Genomic DNA, 19,122 nt, shown 5'->3' with positions numbered 1-19,122 from the left:
ATTATGTCCCAGGCAGAGAAACAGGAGTAATTAATATTTAACCAAATTGTGTGTTGATTTATCAATGAGTGTTTCAGCATTACATTAAATCAATATAATTAAATATGGTATAATAAATATATGTATATATAAATGAGTGAAATTTCAGGTCTGGAATACATTCCTTTAGTTTTGGCAGAGCTGGCTAAGAAAATAGCCATGAGAAGATATACTAACTAATTAATACTAACTTTTGTTGTGAAGATCTTGTACACAATAGGAAAAGTTTTAATAGAGATGCCTGCTCATTGCAAAGCATCTAAATTTTATTTAAGAGAAAAAAAAATATGGAGGAGATACATTCACATTGTACTTTTACTGCAGCTGAATGACGAATTTTCTAGTGTTCACTGAAGAATGAGAATTGATATTGTTTTTAGACACACAATAAAGATATAAATGGCATGTGCTTTACTAAACAACTTCTTTTTCCCTTGTAAGATTTTTCTTTAAAGTGTATTTTTAGGAAAAAATAATAATAAAAAAATCAGTAAGACACAAACATTCACGAGAAGTATTTTTGGAGCTGTCATAAACAATCCATAGCCTAAAGTCTATCCCATAGAACAGAAGCTCCAGTAACTCAGCCACGTCCTGTGACTTCCAATATCCCTTAATGAACTGAAAGCAAGTGTCATGCTTCATTGGGTACTATGTTGCACTATATAAAAGTCTATAAAAGCCACCTGAATTAAATGAACAATTATTTATATTTTAATAAGGAAAGGCACTTGACCAGTAAATACAGAATAAGACTGTGCAGAGATTTATAAGGGAAGACTGCAGCACTCCTTGATAAGCACCAAATTAACACTTAAAAAATACAGAAACAAAGTCTTCCTTCTTTTATCTTAGGCTAAGTGGACAGTCTACCTGTTTCCTGGGTGGAAATTAATCATAACTCCAAATTGTTTGTATAAACTCCACTGTGAAACATCATAACCAAATGATACCATTTCAATTTATGATCAATGTATTATTGCTCAGGTTATTTTGAAAGCTTCAAAGTAGATTTTCATAGTATTGATAATGATGAAGTACTAAAAAAATCACCCATAAATCACATTTTCTAACTACAGAACTGTTCCTGACATCTCTAATAAAAATTTATTTCCTATCTTTTTTTTGTCCTCTAATGCACCCATCACAGCTTGTCACTTAACTACACTGAGCTCTCTTAACTTTCACTTATGGCTTCAATTTTTTTTCCCTGCTCAATGCTGCCCCGGAAATCATGTCTGTAAGAGCAGCATGTTAGGCATATCAGCTCTTCAGAAAGTAGGCTGTAAGGATTAAAAGTGACTCTCTCAAGTGGGAGGCAGGATTCTGGCTTGCAGGGCTGCTGTCCATGCTCAGAAGTACAGCAAGGTAACACTCAGCTATCATTAAAGTAAAATTAAATCTTCTTCCCTTAGAAAGAATAATAGTTTTTTTATCTCAGCTCTCCCCTCCACAAGTTCAAAAAAATGGTGTCTTCATGCCTTCAAGTTTTTCTCCCTCCTTTTTTGGCCCTAATTGCCTCTACAGTCCCTGTTATGCAAGGATGGGATTTTGGTTGGTATGAGAGAGGGGCTGCTTTGGTCACAGGAGCAGCCCAAGGAAGCAGCCATGGAAGGAAAGGGGATGGACAACTGGTACATACAATTTCTAAAGTATTTTTTGTGTTGAATGCTGCCAATAGAAAACACACCCTGTGGTTTACAGATGGAGCTCGACCACCTCAGCAATGACCTGAATGTTGAGGCTGCAGACACCATGGATTGCTGTCCCTGCTTCTCCTTTGCCTCAGTGTATTTTACACAAACAGACAGTGAACACAACCGAGTGCCCATGACCGGAACAGGCACGGGCACGATTCAGCCACATCCAATTTCATTTCACAGAAGAAGTGATAAAACACAAAGTACTGCAAAACCACCAGATCAGGGGAAACAGGAAACATGTGCTTGGTTATTTCTATGTAAGGGACAGAATCACACTTCTCTGTGGTAAGGGGCAGAGTCACACTTCTCTGTGCAGTGCAACCACCACGCTTTTCCCACCAAGGTTTTTCACCCTCCCCTCCCCAAAACAAAAGTGCCACACTTTTATTTTGCCTGGCATTGGTAGGCTGGGGTGGTCTGATACGAAAAGTTGCACTGTCACCTTCAGCAAACAACACCCTTCTCATGTTATGTTTTTCCAAACTTCCATCACAGCTGCATGTAGAGACAATGATACTGTCACGTGTCATGGAGCCTGGAAATGACAATTGAATTACATTAATATTTAACTAAAACCTTGACAAATTCTGACATCCAAAAAAAGCCTTGATAATGTGATTCCCCCTTCCCTGGTATTCTCCTCATACTACAGACAAGAGATGCCAGTACTGGAGATCAGGAATCCAACCCAGCTCCTTGCACCTCTTGAAATAACAAATGTTAGAGTTGCCTTTTTCCATTTTCTGACTTGCTACTGAGATAAATAATTTCTGTTCAAAGCAAAGCCACTAAGCTGAGTCTTTAATTTTATCTGGAAACAGATGCATTCTTGGTAAACTATTTTCATGACAGATACTTGCAGCCATAAATCCCACAAGTATCACTTCACACCCCTGCCATGAAAAAATTCTATTCACACTTTAAAATTCTGAGAAATTATTAGAAAACCCGTTAAGGAGAAAAAGAAAATCAAATATAGAAAATGTTTTGTAAAAGCTCCTGTTTCCAAAGCAACTTTTAATGTTGGACATTTCCATCAGATCTGGAAAGTTTTCTGCATAGAGGTTTACATACTAATATGCATTCAGTTATATTTTGACAGCCTTCAGTGGGTTGTTATAATAGTCTGTTTTCCAGAAAAGAAGGTCTAACCACCACACCAAGCTGAGCCTTTGGGGGTTGGTTAAATTTTCTCATTAAACTGATGTTTAAGTATAGTAGGGGTCTTTCTTAGTATGGCAACTTGCCAATTCAACATTGGGGAAATTCAGATGCAGATAAATTAAGTTTATAAGTAAGCTTGCTGAAATGACTAATGGGATTTGGAAAGCTGAAACGGGAGTTTCTGTTTCTCCTATGTTGTAGGGCAGTGCCCTCCACTGGCCAAATGCTCTCACTTTTTGAATAAAAGAGCAAAAATTCACTGTGACTCCAGAATAAAACCTCAAAAATACTTCCTAACACCCTCAGAATCTTATTGACCCTTCAGTCAACTTCATATAAGAGGTTATTGCATAATGGCACCAATTTATACTAATGCCAGCCTTGCTTTCATATTACATGGCAATAAAAATACTTTGGGTGCTGAAATAAATCCCAAAGTAGCCCTTTTAAAGAGTTCCAAATTAGAAGTGACAAGACAAAAATGGGTTGTGCTAAAAAGTGTAATTTAACACAAGACCGTACAGTGGTAAAAAGCATAGAGAAGATTAGCAATTACTACTATTAAGTGTTCACTATTTTACATCATTTTTACCTGTTCTGAAGTGACAGATGCTCATGAAAATCCCTCTTCAAAGCAATTAATAATGTTTTTGAGTGCCATGCTGACAGAACTAGTTGCATCAGTAATACCTATGTTCTATGTACTTGAGAGTGGGAATTAGTAAGTGTCAAAAGCCAACAGACAATGAAAAACCTGGAAACAAGGTGGATATAGATGTATGCCCTCCACTCATGGTGCTGTGGGTTACCCCAGGGACCCTATTTTAGCAATAAAAGTGTTACTAATGAGTTTATAGTCGATTCAATTATCCTACACATGATCATTATCCAATTACTAGATTATATAATATACCATGTATCATATAGTCTATATTATATTCAGTGGGATAGAGTTGCTTGTGGGAAGGTGAACTGCTTCTTTAATAATATTAAAAGCAATAATCTATAGGAGGAAGTTATGACAAAAATAGAAAGATAAATGGAGCTGGTAGAGATAGACCAAAGCCATAGAAAGACTGAAAATATGCTTGGTGTTACAAGTTGCACACTTAGATTTTCAAGCAGAGGCAAAGAAAGACAAAAAATATTCTTAAGACCATGATAAAACCTTTACTACCATCTACAGATAGTGGAAGGCTGAAAGTCAGATGATGGGTTTAACATCCCTTTTTTCAAGGATGTAACAATGCCCATTTTCTTTGATAGTACCTAATGTAAGCTTTAAGGCCTAGCAGAAGTTTTACCATTTGTCCCATTCACTTTGTATAAAATTTCTGTGTTAGTGGGCAATGAAGGAAATTAGTCATATTTCATATCTGCCAATCATACCATAACCTATTTCCTCTAGAAAAAAACAAAACAAAAAAACCAACAACAACAACAACAAAACCAAACCACTGTTCCTAAACTTGTTTTAAAAGTGAAAAGCTAGATTCCAAGACTAATCATGAAGCATCATCCTTTGAATACAATTTGATTTTCCACCCCAGCACACAGCAGTGCTCAGGGTTCCCCCCCACCAATCCCTGCAGAACCCAGCTCTGGTGAGGTGGGGAGCAGCTTTGGTCTGTCCTTCCAGGCAGTCTGGAGTGAGCACAAACACCCACAGACAGAGAGAGAACCCAACCCCTTGGCTTCACTGAGCCTCAATCCTCACAGAAGGTCCTGGAGATTAATTTGGGATGCTCTTTTTGTATCAAGATTCACCAGTGGTGGCACAGAGCAAGGCACTGTAGTCTCAGTTTCCCCTGTTAAAAGAGGTTTGTTTTGCATTCATTGCCTCACCTCAGGTCTACCTTTTCCCCTCTCCTCATATTCCCCTTGATTGTTCAATAACCACATTTTAATGCTGGGTTTTCCTGCTAATCCTTTTGTAGGTGAAATCTCCCTTGTACAATCTAAGAGCCACTTTTGTGCTATGAGCTTGAAATAAAAAAAAAAAAAAATTAAAGGGTGAGAACAGTGGATATCAAGTTGCTTCCACATTCAGGTCTGTGCTTCTGTTACATTACTTTAAGACCTCAAACTGAAGCAGTGAGCCATTTTCACAGCCACAGCCCACACACTCATACACAGGAATGCAACACAAGTACCTTCATGCTTTTTAAACCTCTGCACAGAACTGTTTTAGCCAGGATTGGACTAAGCCCATGGGTCCTAAGCACAGCTTGACTCTGCTGTGGACAGAGCTGTTGGAATCCTGGAAACTGAGAATTTTAGGCTTTCTGCACTGACAGGCACTGACTCCAAGAAAAACCTGCTTTTGACCTGAGACTATGGAGAAGCCTTCCAAAACTGAATGATAGAACTGGGATCATGACTGTGTAGTTTGACACATGATGGAAAACTTAAAACTTAAGGGTTTAGAATATATATACATAGCAAGAGGCAGGTTTTAGGGGGGAGGTTTCCATCTTCTTCATGAGTCTAGGTGATCTTGTTTAATTGGATAGAAAATTCCGCATTGGGGATCATGAGTGGTTGGTTATGGGGTTAAAAATAAAAATAATTTAGGTGTCATTTCTTAATTGGACAGCTGGCCCTTAAAAGGCCTTGTAGAGAGAGAAATACATCTCCATTTTTAGCTTGTTAGCTTTAAGTGCTGTAGAGCTCACTGTAATATAGATAAGAATTAATAAACATCTGAGTCCAAACAAGAAATACTGTCTCTCGAGCATTTAATCCTGACCCTGACAAAAAGAAGATAAAGCATGATACAGAGCCTCAGAAAGAAGAGCAACTGCAGGTCTTGCTCTCAGCCCATGAAAAGTGATGAAGCCCCTGTGGGGAGCAGGTGGAGCTCTCAGCTCCCTGGCAGCCCTGTTCCAGCTGAGGAGTTGCTGCTCAGCTGTCCCCTGGGGGCAGCCTGGCCACGGGCACTGTGCGTGCATCTCACACAGATCAGAGATGCACAGATGCACATCTCTCAACCTAGCAGAGGCTTCCAGCAGTGCTGAGCTGCAGCCCTGCCCTGCTCCCCGCCAGGGACCAGCTGACATTCACCTCCATGTGACCTCAGCCAGCCACAAAATGCACACTCAACCACAGCTGCTTAACCATGCTGACATACAGAATTTAACTTTTGCTTTTCCTTACAGTGGAAAGAGCTGTAGACACCACAGCTTCAAACCACAGAGCTGTGAAAAACAAAAACAGGATGTCTGCCTCTAAAGCTGCTGCTGTGTATATTCTTCCTGAGATTGGGAGATCTGGGACCAGGTTGGTGTAATCTTTCAGTGCAGTCTATTGGCCAAATTCTCTCTTTCCTGATGGAAGGTTAACTCGGGTGTGTATGACAGAAAACGTTGTCATGGCCAAGGGTTCATGTCATCACAATAAAAACAGAACCAGCTGGAGAGTAAAAATATTAAAATACTAAGTCTTAAAGTTATTGAGTTCTCCTTTACTCTTGCAAAACTCCAGTGATGCACTGATAGAGTTCCCTTCTGACTGGTCATCAGAGAATCTGAAATACTAGGTGAGAAATTACATCAGTGAGTGAGACAGTCCAAACATTTCTTGCTAAAAACAGAACTACACATCAACTGATTGAAATTAATATATTTATTTAATCTGTCAGAATTGATTAATCTCTAACATCACTTTTATTCAACTTGGGACACCTCAGAAGCAGTCATTATAAACCAACAGAGCTCTACTCAGGTCAGCAGCACACAGGATTTTTTGCCCCTGAGGAAATGAGACAGATACTCATCAAGAACTTCAGGCAGCCACAGAGTTATCAACTGAATGTGATGCTTTTGTCCCCTGGCTCAGTTGTTCACATTTGTGCAGAGATCACCAGAAACAAACATCATCCCAGCTGTCTAAGGGATTCAAAGCAGCTGTGTTTCTAGAGAAATGTCTCTCAAGCTCCATTTTCCAGCTTGCTGCTTGACTTTACTGAAAGCTTCTACCAGGGCAGCTTAGCTTCTCCAGGCTTGCATGGACCACTCACATCAGAATTCCACTGGTGGATGCATCCACCACTGAGACTGGGCAATGCTGCAAAGCATTGAACTGGTTTGCTTTCAGTCAAACATCACCTTGAACAGTAATATCAGCAGTGCTGATATTAGCAGCCTGCTGCTTGCTTGGCAAAACCCTCCTGAGTTACTGTGACGTGAATCTGCTACACACATGCAGACTGATGTGACAGAGGTTTGTCTAAAGCAATGAGGCTCAAGGATAGGAAATGTGTTTTCCTGGGATATCACTTGCCCTTCCCACACAATGGAGGCAATTTGCAAGAGGGTGTGGCCTAAAGCAAAGCTTATGTCACGAGAGAGCATCTCTGATGTCATCCATCTTGCAGAGCAGACTTCACAAGCCTCTATTGTTCACATTACAGAAAAAAATCCTCAAAACATTACAGTTGTAGACCTGGCACCATGTTTAATAATCAACACTAAAAATGACCAGTTACAGACTTTGAAATAAAGGTTTACTGCAGGATTTTGTAGCTTAAAACACTTGCTGAAGGCAAACAAAACTTTAGCTTTTGGCAGCTCCACAATGTCAAACTTGAGTTCACAAAGTGCCTCACGTGAAACTGTTATCACTGTGGGATCCTGGCATGAACTGATATGTGAAAGCCAAGTTTTCACTTATTTTGCAAGTTGGGAAGGCTCAATGTGTATTCCTATATACACACACATACACACTTCTGGCTGAATTTTGCACTTGGAAGCATTTTTTTTCAAATCATAGAGTGCTTTTATGAGTCTAGGATGAAGATTTGTTGGCCTAATTAAGGGAAAAACAGAAGCCATGCTGTTTTGGAAAACTCACACACCAAAGCAAGTGCAGCACACACCAAGACTTACCTGCTTACACTTCTGCCAAAATACAAGATAAATAATTACATTGAGTATATCTAATATTGACGTGTGTATCAGGCAAATGCAGTGTTAATATCTTACTGTTTGCATTGGAATTTGGAGATTAAACCTGGATCCATAAGGACAACATGTTCTGTGCTTCTCTCATAAAGTTCACAGTTTAAATAAGGAGACATGGCACATTTCTGCTCAAGAATCAGGACAACTCTTAAATGAATGCAACCTACTGGGTAGAAAATGTAGACACAAAAAATGAGATGATCAGTGATAGAGGTGAAAACTGCTAGGCTCAACTTAGAAGCAGAAAACTGGATGAAATGATGTCTTGACTTTGTTCTTACATGGTACCTTTATATCTTCAATTTCTGCCCTTATGTTTTCTATACATTTGAAGTTTCTTACAAATATTTAGAAGCTATGATTTATATATTTTTTTTATTGTGGGGCTTAGAATATAAAAATTCTTAATCTAGCAATTTCAGTTGTAAGAGCATTCTGTTTCTGTGCACCTGACATCCATATCAAGAGGAATTAATGATTTCATAGTATATTACTTTAAACCATGTGCAATACTTTAAATCTCTCCATATTTTGATTTCTTTTTTCATTTGTGCATTTTATTATCCTTCTGCTACTCCTTGTTTTCCCCACAAGGAAGAAATGCATTTAAACATCAACAGGATCTAAAAATGCAGGTACAGTTTGCACTACACAATGTAAGTCAAAATACCATCATTTTTCATGCAGTAAAAATAAGATGAGAATAAACAGTAGAAATGAGAACTTTGCTCAAATGCAAAACCCTCTGCTTGCACTGTGCTGAATAAAACGAAGAAAAAAGACCAATTTGATAGAACAATTTAGAATTCTCTGATTTGAAAGCAAGGCCAATATTACATGTTGGGGAAATACAAGGATGAGGATGTCTGGTATGAAAGCACAGTACAGTTACTATAGGTGTAGCAGACACATCATCTGTGTGAGTTCCCTGGACAGAAAGTAAACATAGGATTTGAAAGAAAACCTCTTAAATGCAATCACATAATAGAATAGAATCACATTGCTTTCAAATTTATCCTGAACACCACTGTGGATATTTTTCCTTACCTGAAAGCAGGCAACTTTTTTTTTTTTTCTTTTAATCTCAGATATTTACTAAAGGGTTTTTTCAGTGACAAGCCCATATTTTCTCTTCCAATGGTGATCTCAGGTGGGTTTTTCACCAACATTACCATAACTTCCAAACATCATCTAGACCTTCATGAGCCTGCTAACTCAAGAGATCTCCTCACCAGCATTATTTGCATCAGTTTCTGATGGGAGATAAAACATTGCTGTGGCACCTGGATGCTCTGGTCTATCCAGACCTTCCTCTGTGTTTCAATGCTTTGCTTTACATTTGAAATTTACTCCAGAATCCCCATGCCCAATTATATTACAGGACAAAAACATGCAGGTTACTCAAGATCCTGCTAGAGCACAATATAGAATTGTCCTGCATGATTATTTTGTTTATTTTCAGAAATATTTGCTAAGACAAGTAAAAGCAACAATTCAACAACTGCAGTGAACTCTTTGATGGGGATTTTCTGTCCTGGACAATAATTTCACTTTCATATTTGTGGAACATCATTTCCTTAAAAGTGTGCCTGCTTTATAAAAATATTACATGAGGTAGCCTTTCTATTTTCAGGCTGTATCTATAAACAACTATTTCACAGAATTCACAGAATCACTAGGTTGGAAGAGACTTTCAAGATCATTGAGTCCAACCCATGCCCTAACACCTCAACTAAACCATGGCACTGAGTGCCACATACAATCTTTTTTTAAACACATCCAGGGATGGTGACTCCACCACCTCCCTGGGCAGACCATTCCAGTACTTGATAACTCTTTCCCTGAAAAGCTTTTTCCTAATATCCAACCTATATTTCCCTTGGTGCAGCTTAAGGCTGCATCCTCTGGTTCTGTCAGGTACTGCCTGTTGAAAGAGATCAACTCCCACCTGACTACAGCCACCTTTCAGGGAGCTGTAGAGTGATAAGGTCACCCCTGAGTCTCCTTTTCTCCAGGATAAACAACTCCAGCTCTCTCAGCCATTCTTCAAGGACTTGTGTTCCAAGCCCCTCACCAGCTTTCATTTAGGTGTCCAATCAATTCATATTAGGACTGCTTTAGAGTTCTTCTGATGAGAAGTCTACAAGTATAAAACTGTAAAACTCACAGCTCTCAGGAACTGTGTCAGCTGCCTTAAAAAGTGGGAAAACAAAGACACCAAGACTGCAAGCCACTCATCACAGAGCAGTGCTGCTTTTCCAAGTGCCTGGCTACTTCCACCAAACCTAGGGCTAAACTTGCCTTTCGCATGAAATGTTCACTTTTCGTTAAACGAAATCAAACTCACAATCACTTCAAGTGCAGCCAGCCAGCAGGAGAACAGCTCTCACTCAGTGACAGGTGTCCCTCATTATGAGGGACATGTATGTGATCAGTTAAGGACCTGCTGCTCACTCACTGTGCCACATCAGATGCTGCTGGCAGCGGGGACTCCTCGGGTCCCAGGTCGATGTCATCAGTGAAGCTGCTGGCCCGAGACATGTCTGGGGTGTGCCCTTCCGAGCGTCTTCTCACTGCACAGTGGTTCAAAGAGATCATAACACGTTAGGGGAGACAAATCCACAAGCTCTTTCCATGGCACATACGTAGTTCAAACACAAGGAACCTCTTACAACAAAGGTTTGTCTTCTTGAGGGCTGTCTCAAATTCACCACTTCTACAACATTAATGTGGGCATGGCAATACAAACTATCAGATTCCTATTCCCTCACTCAACACCATTTGAAATGTATGCTTTAACACCTTCAAAACCATTATTTAAAGTGCTATTATCATACAAACAGAATAGTTGACACCAAAGTTCTCTCTGGTCACTATAACCCCCAGTGTTCCAAACTTCCCCCCATGAACAAGGAAGCCTCAGGTGGCTGGATGCAGTTGGCTCTGCAGGATAACCATGGTGGATTCAAGCTGTGCTGGAGTAAAGCTCATGTTCCAAGTGTTACAAAGGTACAAATTTCCTTACAGACTTGGAAAACATAAAATGGCCAACTAATGAAGGAGTTTGCTAAGACACTACAAAAATCAGAGAAGTGCAGCTAGCCTTGTAAGTGGTAAAATAATTTTTTTTCTAAAGATCTACCCTCAAAACTCATTTCCATCCAATATAGGGCTGGCTTCATCATAAATGTGCAGTGTACACGTACCTGCCTAAGTTCAGATCAATATTCAAAAGCTATTTCTGATGTAAATTATCTTCAATATATTTTCCTACATTAACTTGGTTCAAAAGTTATAACGTGCATCTAGATTAAGTTGCTCTGATTTAAAAACAATTTCATTCGTTGCTTTTAAATCCTAACAGATTCTAAGGAACCTGTGGCAGTTGATCCTTAGATGTTCTAAGGAAGCTACCTATAAATTTTAATTCTGATTATCCTTGGAAGCTTGGCACATGAGCTGATAGTCTAACTTGGAAAATGGATAGGATGACACACAAATTCAAGAGAGGAAAGAAAGTGTGTGTGGGTGAATCACTAAAATTAAGCATCATCACAAGTAAAGACTAAATAGTGTCACTGGCATATGCTGTGATAATAACCCATGTAACAGAAATAAGAAACCCTGCCTCCTAGGAAATTAAACTGTTGAAATATCCAGTTAATTCCAGAACAACACTTTAGCTGGATTGCATTCAAATTCAAGGCAAATACTAAAAAGCCTACAGAACCAGAGCTTACTACTGGAAGAGCCATAACCCAAATGGCAAGGAGTGAAAATGAAGTCTATGGAATCGAATTATCAAATAGTGTAACTGAACACTGACAAAGGACATAAAAGACAAAGCTATTTTATTTACTTCTGCTGCATTTAATCATAAATAAACTGTGTGTTTCCAGGGGAAACCCAAATCTTCCTGGCACTGGGAGCATGAACTTCTGTGTTCTCCCAACACTACTGAAACACTTTGGCTGCTTTAAAGGAGCTTTATTTTGTGAGACCTGCCAGTTCTGCATTTGTTCTGATAAGACATTTTTCCTGTAAGAGAACTATGTGGCCTCATACTTTGCCAGACAAAGTCTTGAAAGACACAGGTCCAATATCTAAAGTATGGCTTTGGGAAGCACCAATCTCTGAACAAGTAACATGGCACATGATCACATCTGCAAAATTCAACTAGGGGAGTTTTGGCTTCAGCTACAAGAAGGTTTTCCTCATAGGAACTTAGCAAAACTTGGGAGTGGGCCAAGGCAGAGTTAAATCACTGTGCCCATATAAGGCACATCAGATTAACAGGAAAACTCTGCATTGCTATCAATTCCTACTCCACCATGAACTGTTGGAAGGTCAGAGCAGGGCCTAGTTAACTTGTGGCAGCTGTCTCCTTCATAGCACTGCATAGGTACTAAAGTTTGTCATGAGAAGTCGTAGGATTATATTTTAGCCCTGTTGTTTTAGGGGTTTGGTCTATTATTGCTTTATCAAACTCCTCTGACTCATCACACCACTGTTTGCAATCTGCATCCAGGCAGATTGCAAAATCTAAAAAACCCAGAAAACCCTAATTGCTTCCATTTGGCTTGCTATCTCCTTTTCTGAGAAGTGTTCTTTACTGCAATGTGCTCCACAGCACGGTGGCTCTGAGCAAAGGGAAGGACAGCAGGAGCCAGTTCCAAACCCTTTGCTTCCTCACTGTTCCTATGTGCTGTGCTGAGCAGCTCTGCTGCTCCTGCAGGGTGCACCTGGAGCCTGCTCTCTGACCAGGGATGGGGGAACCTCATCCTGGCATTAGCCTCTGCTTGGTAACCTACACAAACAGGACAAGCTTCTGCTGTGTCATTACCTAAGGCAAAAGCACTCAAATTTTCCCTTTGGTGAGGACTGCTGTGATTATCTGTGGCAGTCTCATTCCACAAGGAGAGCACATTTCATTCCTGCAAGCATTTGGAAAAAGACAATGATGTGATTATATATTCTACACAAACAACACATACTCCATAGTTGATTTTATCAGCTGAATGGAACTTGTGTACATAAAATTAAGTATTTGGGTCACGTCTCGGAGATTGCCTCCTCTCTCCCCTCCCATGCTTCCATGGTCAGATCCATGGACAGAACAATTTTTGCCATTTTGGTTGCAGAATGGATTTATTTCAAAAGTACTAAGAGAAAAAAGAGCTGCTCACAGAAGTGCTGCTCTAATATATCAAGTGAAAGCAGAAATCACAGCTCTGAGGCTCATCATACTTAGGTGGTAATGATATGAGATTCCCACTCCTCCTAGAGCCACTTGACTCAATTCTAAGTTTTGGGAAGTATTAAAGTTATCACCAGAGAATACTTATTTTATCCATGCAACCTGAATAAAAGTTATTTAATACTGATTTCCCTCTATGCTTTTAGAACTCATTAATTCTACATGTTTCTGCTTTAAAATATTAACATTAATAATGTGTTCTGGTCCCTAAATGAATGCTAATGGTAAATGCATTTAATACATGGTATTTTCTAAATATTTTCTGTCCTTTACACAACTGTCAGAATTGTGAGCAGTTATCTTCTTATTTAAAACACGCCTTCTGGAACCAATGCAGTTTTTGAAGTTAACTCGCTTTCCTTGAACTTCCAAAACTCATTTAGACAGCAATGTTCACTCATAAATCAAAATTCCCAAAAATCACACTAAGAAGAACAATTTCTTTTTTAATGTCAAGAAGCCATAAGCTCCTGAGCAATAAAGTAATTCATAATAATCATTCATGATAGTGCTTTCACTTTGAGGAAATGTGGAGCATTATAATACATTCAACACATGGCAGTGATGTTTTCCAGAAATAAAACTCTAAGTTTTAAGGCCCAGCTACTACAGATGGTAGTTTGTAGCAACTGCAGCTGAAGCCAGAATAACTCTGTCTTCCCTCTCTATATTTATTTTCATAAGATTTCCTTGTCCAAACTGACTTTATGGGAATTAATGCCCTACATTTGATGCTGCAGAGTATTAAGCAGGGGAAGCAAGGAAATATGAAGAGGGAAAAGGAGCCATCCCTCCCTACCATGTGTTACTACTCAGAGTATGAAGAAGCTGTATTGGTTCATCATAAAATATACAGTACTTTATAAGCATGAAAAGTTGAAAGAAGCAAATTGAAAATACAGAATAGTATCTACTACAGTACAACAAATTCCAGTGGAGACCACAGACCCAGGGATCCCCGAAAAAGAGCAACTGATAAAATCAAACATCAAAAAGAAAGTTAAGTTTCATATACCTTTACTTTTAATCTAAATTTAAAACAGTGAAGTCATAAAATAAACACACCAAAGCATAACCCAGATATATTTTTGTAATGTTGTTTGGCTTTATCTAACCTTAGAGTCCTTACCTATATTACACTAACTTCTGTCTTTGTATTATGGGGAAAAGGCAAGCTCCCAAATTACAAATGCAACAGAAAACATGACTGCACTACTGTCATTCCCAAACAGCCAATGCCTATCAGCAGCAGGACAAAACAAGAAGGAAGATGTTGCATTATCCTCTTCTCAGATAAAGAAGGTGAAAAAATAGAAAAAGCAAGTCTTTGTTTCTTCAGTGCCACTGTCTCCTTACCAGTTTCAGATTAGAAGCTGTTAAAACCCTCTCTCTCATAATGCCAGGCTGCTCTACTCAATATCATCCATACATAGGATGTAAACATATGATTTTAATTTCATATGTGACACTGCATCTTGACAGAAAATCCTGGGATAATTACACTTCCTTTATCTGCAGGGATGAACTGCATGTGAGATCTCACTGTTATGTCTTGTTTACTTTCCTGTGTCAGGAACTTGTATCACCTCACTTAAAAACATTATATTTGTAAAGCTGCATAGAGGCAAGCTGGTCTGGGGTGAAACTGGTACGTCTCCAAATCCTTACTTTCCTCAGAAGAACAAAGGAAAGTCAACAGCTTATGGAAGCCCAGAGGCCTGGAAGTGTCTGACACCTCAACACCAGTCTGCTTTTAAAAACCTCATTTATCTCAGCAGGTAAATGGCATTCAAGCTTCTCTGAGGAGTCACACTGGAATAATACAGCAGAACATAATTAGCATGGACTGAGTAATTTCTTTACCAAAATTATAAGGGCTTTTCTCCATTACTGTGTGAAGTTACAATAGTATCAGGAGTGTACTCAGTACTACTCCAAATAAGATAAAGACATTTTTACTTTAGTTTTATGTAAAACTGTTACAAATCTGAGCATCTGAAGCTGTGATTTGACATCCTTACCATACACTCAAATGTAAGCCATCTGCAAATGCCACATACTCACACTGTCCCATACACAAGTCTTAGAGCTACAAGTGCAGTTTAAAAAGCTCAGGCTACTTTCTGTACCTGATTTTAGGCAGCTAAATTTATTTTCACCATCCAAGATGGCTGATTTAAATTCAGGGCAATGTACAAGAATTGCATTTTGCCCCCAAAAGACCTGCAGAATCACATTAAAATTAATTAAGCAGTGGTTTGCAAGCAGAACAGAAAAAAAAAGAGCATCTGAAAAGAGGAATTGAGGAATAAAAATAAATTTTTATTTGCTGCAGACACATTGCTAACTCCATGCAAAAAGCGCTGAGAAGTCTTCCTGCTGTAGTTACAGATTGTGCTGCAAGTGTTTCAGATAAACTTCAACATCTGGTTTCCTGTGTATCTGATTTGAAACGATCAGCACTCAAAATGCACTAATGCTGCCTTTGTTTGTTGTACATTCTTTGGTTTAGATAAGCCTGCAGGCCAAATTACACACTGCCTTACAGCCCCTGGAACTCAATCACTCATTACAGGGCTGATGGGACAGCACGGGGATGTAAATGAATACCAACACATTACTGAAAATCACAAGGGCATGTAGCACTGGGAAAAGGCATGTACTGCTGGAAAGCACGCAGAGAGAAACAATTAAACATACTCTTGAATGCACATGAGGATGTGTTATCCACCCAGCTGCCTGAATATCCTTTTCAGACCTAGAAAACAAGAAGGATGTAACACTCATCCAAAAAAAAAAACAAACAAACAAACAAAAAAAAAAAAACAAAAAACACAGCAACAGAAAAACTCCAACAAACTCCAAACATTTCCTACAGCATCATAAATATGTCTGCTATAGAAGACATATTTCAAAATCAACTTCTTTAAATGCAGCATATCAGCCTAAAACATTTAGCAGAATATTCTACATGAAATAACTTGTAGAGTGAGCAAGTGCCCATTCTCTGAACCTGTGCATTGCTTGGCACTCTCTGACAAGCAGGTTTGTTGACAGACTCAGAAAGTGGTCAAGGACCAACATACACAGATGGGACCTGTCAGAAGGGAACTGGAGATTAGTGGAGCCCAGGAGAGAAGCCCTGCAGTGCTGGTGCCCCTCACTATCTGTTCAGATACTGAGCTGTGATCTCCACTGGCTTAGCCCAGCCCTTTTCACACCCAGCAAGCACAGATTTTCCTTGCCAATTTAATCCAAAAAGCATTTTTAAATGTCTAGTGACTGTACTGTGATAAAAGCATTCATAAAAACATGGAACTAAAGCTACCAATCTAGATACTTTAACTTTTATATTTCTGTTTGTGTTACACTCCTGACTGGTTTTCAGTTTTCTTCATGGGAATGGCTCACAATAAAAAGGATGGGGCTTGGAGCACCCTGGGCCAGTCAAAGGTGTCCCTGCCCATGGGAGGAGCTGGAACTGGATGATCTTTAAGGTCCCTTTCAATCCAAAGCATTTGGGACCTTCTAGTTCAGTTTGTTCAGCTGAGTAAGATGGAAGGCAAAAGATTTGTTGTAAGAAGCAGAGGCTTTTAAGGGCATTTCCGTATACATGGAAAAAGATCCGTGGCTGGCAAGAGTTCCATTAACTCCTGAAATGCCATATCCTATCCCTTCTCCTTAAAGAAGGAGAAGCATCCAGGCAGTTGGACCACATACAACCTACAGCCATGCGGTAAATATCCAGATTATTGCCCAACATGCACTACAAAATCATGGCTTGGCTTGGAAGGGCCCCAAAACAAGAAAGACAGGCAGCCTATAATTGAATCCTACAGGGGTTTCTCATTCTCAACCCAAATCATAGAAACCTCCCATCTCTTAAAATACAAGGTCAACTTTGTTTTAACATTTCCTCTCTCCTAGGCTTTGTTCTTGAAATAAAATTCTGCCTTTTTTTTTTTTTTTTTTCTTTTTTTTTCCTCTTTATGAAGGCTCTTTCTTCAAAGGATACACATGAAAAGTTGATTTCCAAACTCATTCAAGTCTGTGTGGCTGACATGGAGGGTATTAGAGGGTAAGGTCTGACAAAGAGGCTGAAAAACACATTTTCTTCGTTGGCCGGGGAAGGGAAGTATCAGAGATTCCTCACTGAGAGAACTGCACACTACATATATTAATTAACAGCTATTGAATTGTGCCTCATGGCTGGAGCAGGAGGATCATGACAGCAGGAAAAACACAGAAATGAGCTGCTTCTCATGATCACCTGAGGCCCAAATGCTGCCACAGCTGGTCCAGGAGGGATGTGACCAGGACACCTTTGGCAAAGCATCAAACAGGACAAGCTGTCTTCAAATGATGCCAAGAGAGCAAAGTTTTTCAATATTCTACAGCAAACTATTTTGAAAAGCATTTCTTTAGTCTCATAAGAGTTAGTCTGTTTATTTTGCTTATCTGACACGATCCTTGTGCCCACAAGTATTTTCAACACGTTTTTGAGCTGGAGATACCATCTACACCTTGTGAATATGTTCAGAGATCAACAGTCCAAGACCAAATTCAAGTCACCAATACTGATGCATTTAACTTTTTAAGACTGGAAATTCTTGACTCTTCATTCAGTTATTCCGAAGAACAAAATGCACAGCAATAACAGTGAAAAAAAAAAGACAAAAATAGTTTTGAAAGTGATCCTTCTTCACTGCTCGCCCTTTTTTTTTTTTTAGACGACAAGAAGAACTTGACCTTAAACTGAAACAATTAATAGTCAGTGAAATGTAATTTGGCAGCTTGTTAGCTCTGCAGGGAGAGCTCTTAACACATACAAACCCTTAGAATTACACATAGGGAATGTATCATGTAATATAAATATATAGAGTTACATTCCATTATGGGATTCAAAACTGCCATTATAGTAAAAGTATTTATTTTAACAAGGAAGTACAGTTTTAGTGTGGCTATTAATGAAAATAAACCAGTCTGAAAACATTTTTATTTTTCATGACTGTTAATGGTCAAAGCATACAAACTGCAGTGAGAGTAAAACCAGAAACATCTTCTGAATTGTTGTCAATGTTTTGACTCACAAGAACACAAAACTCAATAACTGTAATTACAGTGAAATATCCCACAATTATTTGCTGGTCTAATGCAGTTCTTGCCCTCCCACAATTGAATCCTTGTAGAACAATTTCTCTATTTACTAGTGTTAATCATTGTTGCAGCAGACCTCTCTTTAGGGGTAGAAATGAGCAAAGACACAGACTCTCATTTAACAATGTGAAAAGGGTCTTGGTTTATTCTTCTTTACAGCTTTGCCATCCTGACTCTGACTACAGCAAGCTCCTATTGCAGACTCTGGCTGCTGGCTATTTCCTGCTGGACTATGACTGCAAGTATTGGTTTGCAGACTCTGAACACAACTGAATACTCTGACTCCATCAGACTCAGTCTGACCTCACAGCAGATTTTTTACTGCAGCAACTCTCTTCCTTATTTTGTTCTTTATGTCTCTGTGGATCGTTCCTTCTTCCTCAGGTCTCCTCTACCTCCAGGCCCTTTTCCTCAAGGATCCCCCTGAGCAGACACCCCACCCCTCTTATCATACTTATCTTTATTAGCCACAGCTGCAACCCATTAAGGGCAAGGCTATTCCTCTTTGGTAATTAGTACAATTGTGATTTATCAGGGGCCAGGTCTCCTGTAATCCCTTCTGCACCTACAAATCATGAATTCAATACAGACAATATTGTAACCAGCCTGCCTGTTCCACACTGAAAAAAAAAAAAAATCTGTAAATTAAAATAAATCTTAATAGTAGAGGAAATAATTTCCATGTTTGCCCTTAAGCTCAAAACAAGTTAATCAAAATAATCTGTAGCTGTTGACTGCACTAAATTAAAACTATTCCTAGCTAAAGCTTCAGCTGTTATTTCACACATTCCAGGTGTAAAGAAACTATACTTTATGGGAGTATTTCCTACTTCAAATATAT

At 39.0% G+C, this 19,122-nt stretch overlaps 1 protein-coding gene across 2 annotated transcripts in view; it reads right to left on the bottom strand.

Annotated features, from left to right (window-relative positions):
• LOC130248422 (potassium voltage-gated channel subfamily KQT member 1-like) overlaps window positions 1-19,122 on the bottom strand; it is a 409,170-nt gene that overhangs the window by 325,153 nt on the left and 64,895 nt on the right. For both annotated transcript variants that reach the window (XM_056482176.1, XM_056482175.1), the window contains one exon: window positions 10,326-10,440. In XM_056482176.1, the coding sequence (XP_056338151.1) occupies window positions 10,326-10,440 (115 nt within the window). The remainder of the gene's footprint in view (window positions 1-10,325; window positions 10,441-19,122) is intronic.

The sequence above is a fragment of the Oenanthe melanoleuca genome, chromosome 1A (genome assembly GCF_029582105.1).
Source record: "Oenanthe melanoleuca isolate GR-GAL-2019-014 chromosome 1A, OMel1.0, whole genome shotgun sequence".
In the NCBI taxonomy this organism is placed as follows: Eukaryota; Metazoa; Chordata; class Aves; order Passeriformes; family Muscicapidae; genus Oenanthe; species Oenanthe melanoleuca.
Note: the sequence above shows the minus strand (reverse complement) of the source record. Positions and strands in the feature narration are given on the sequence as shown.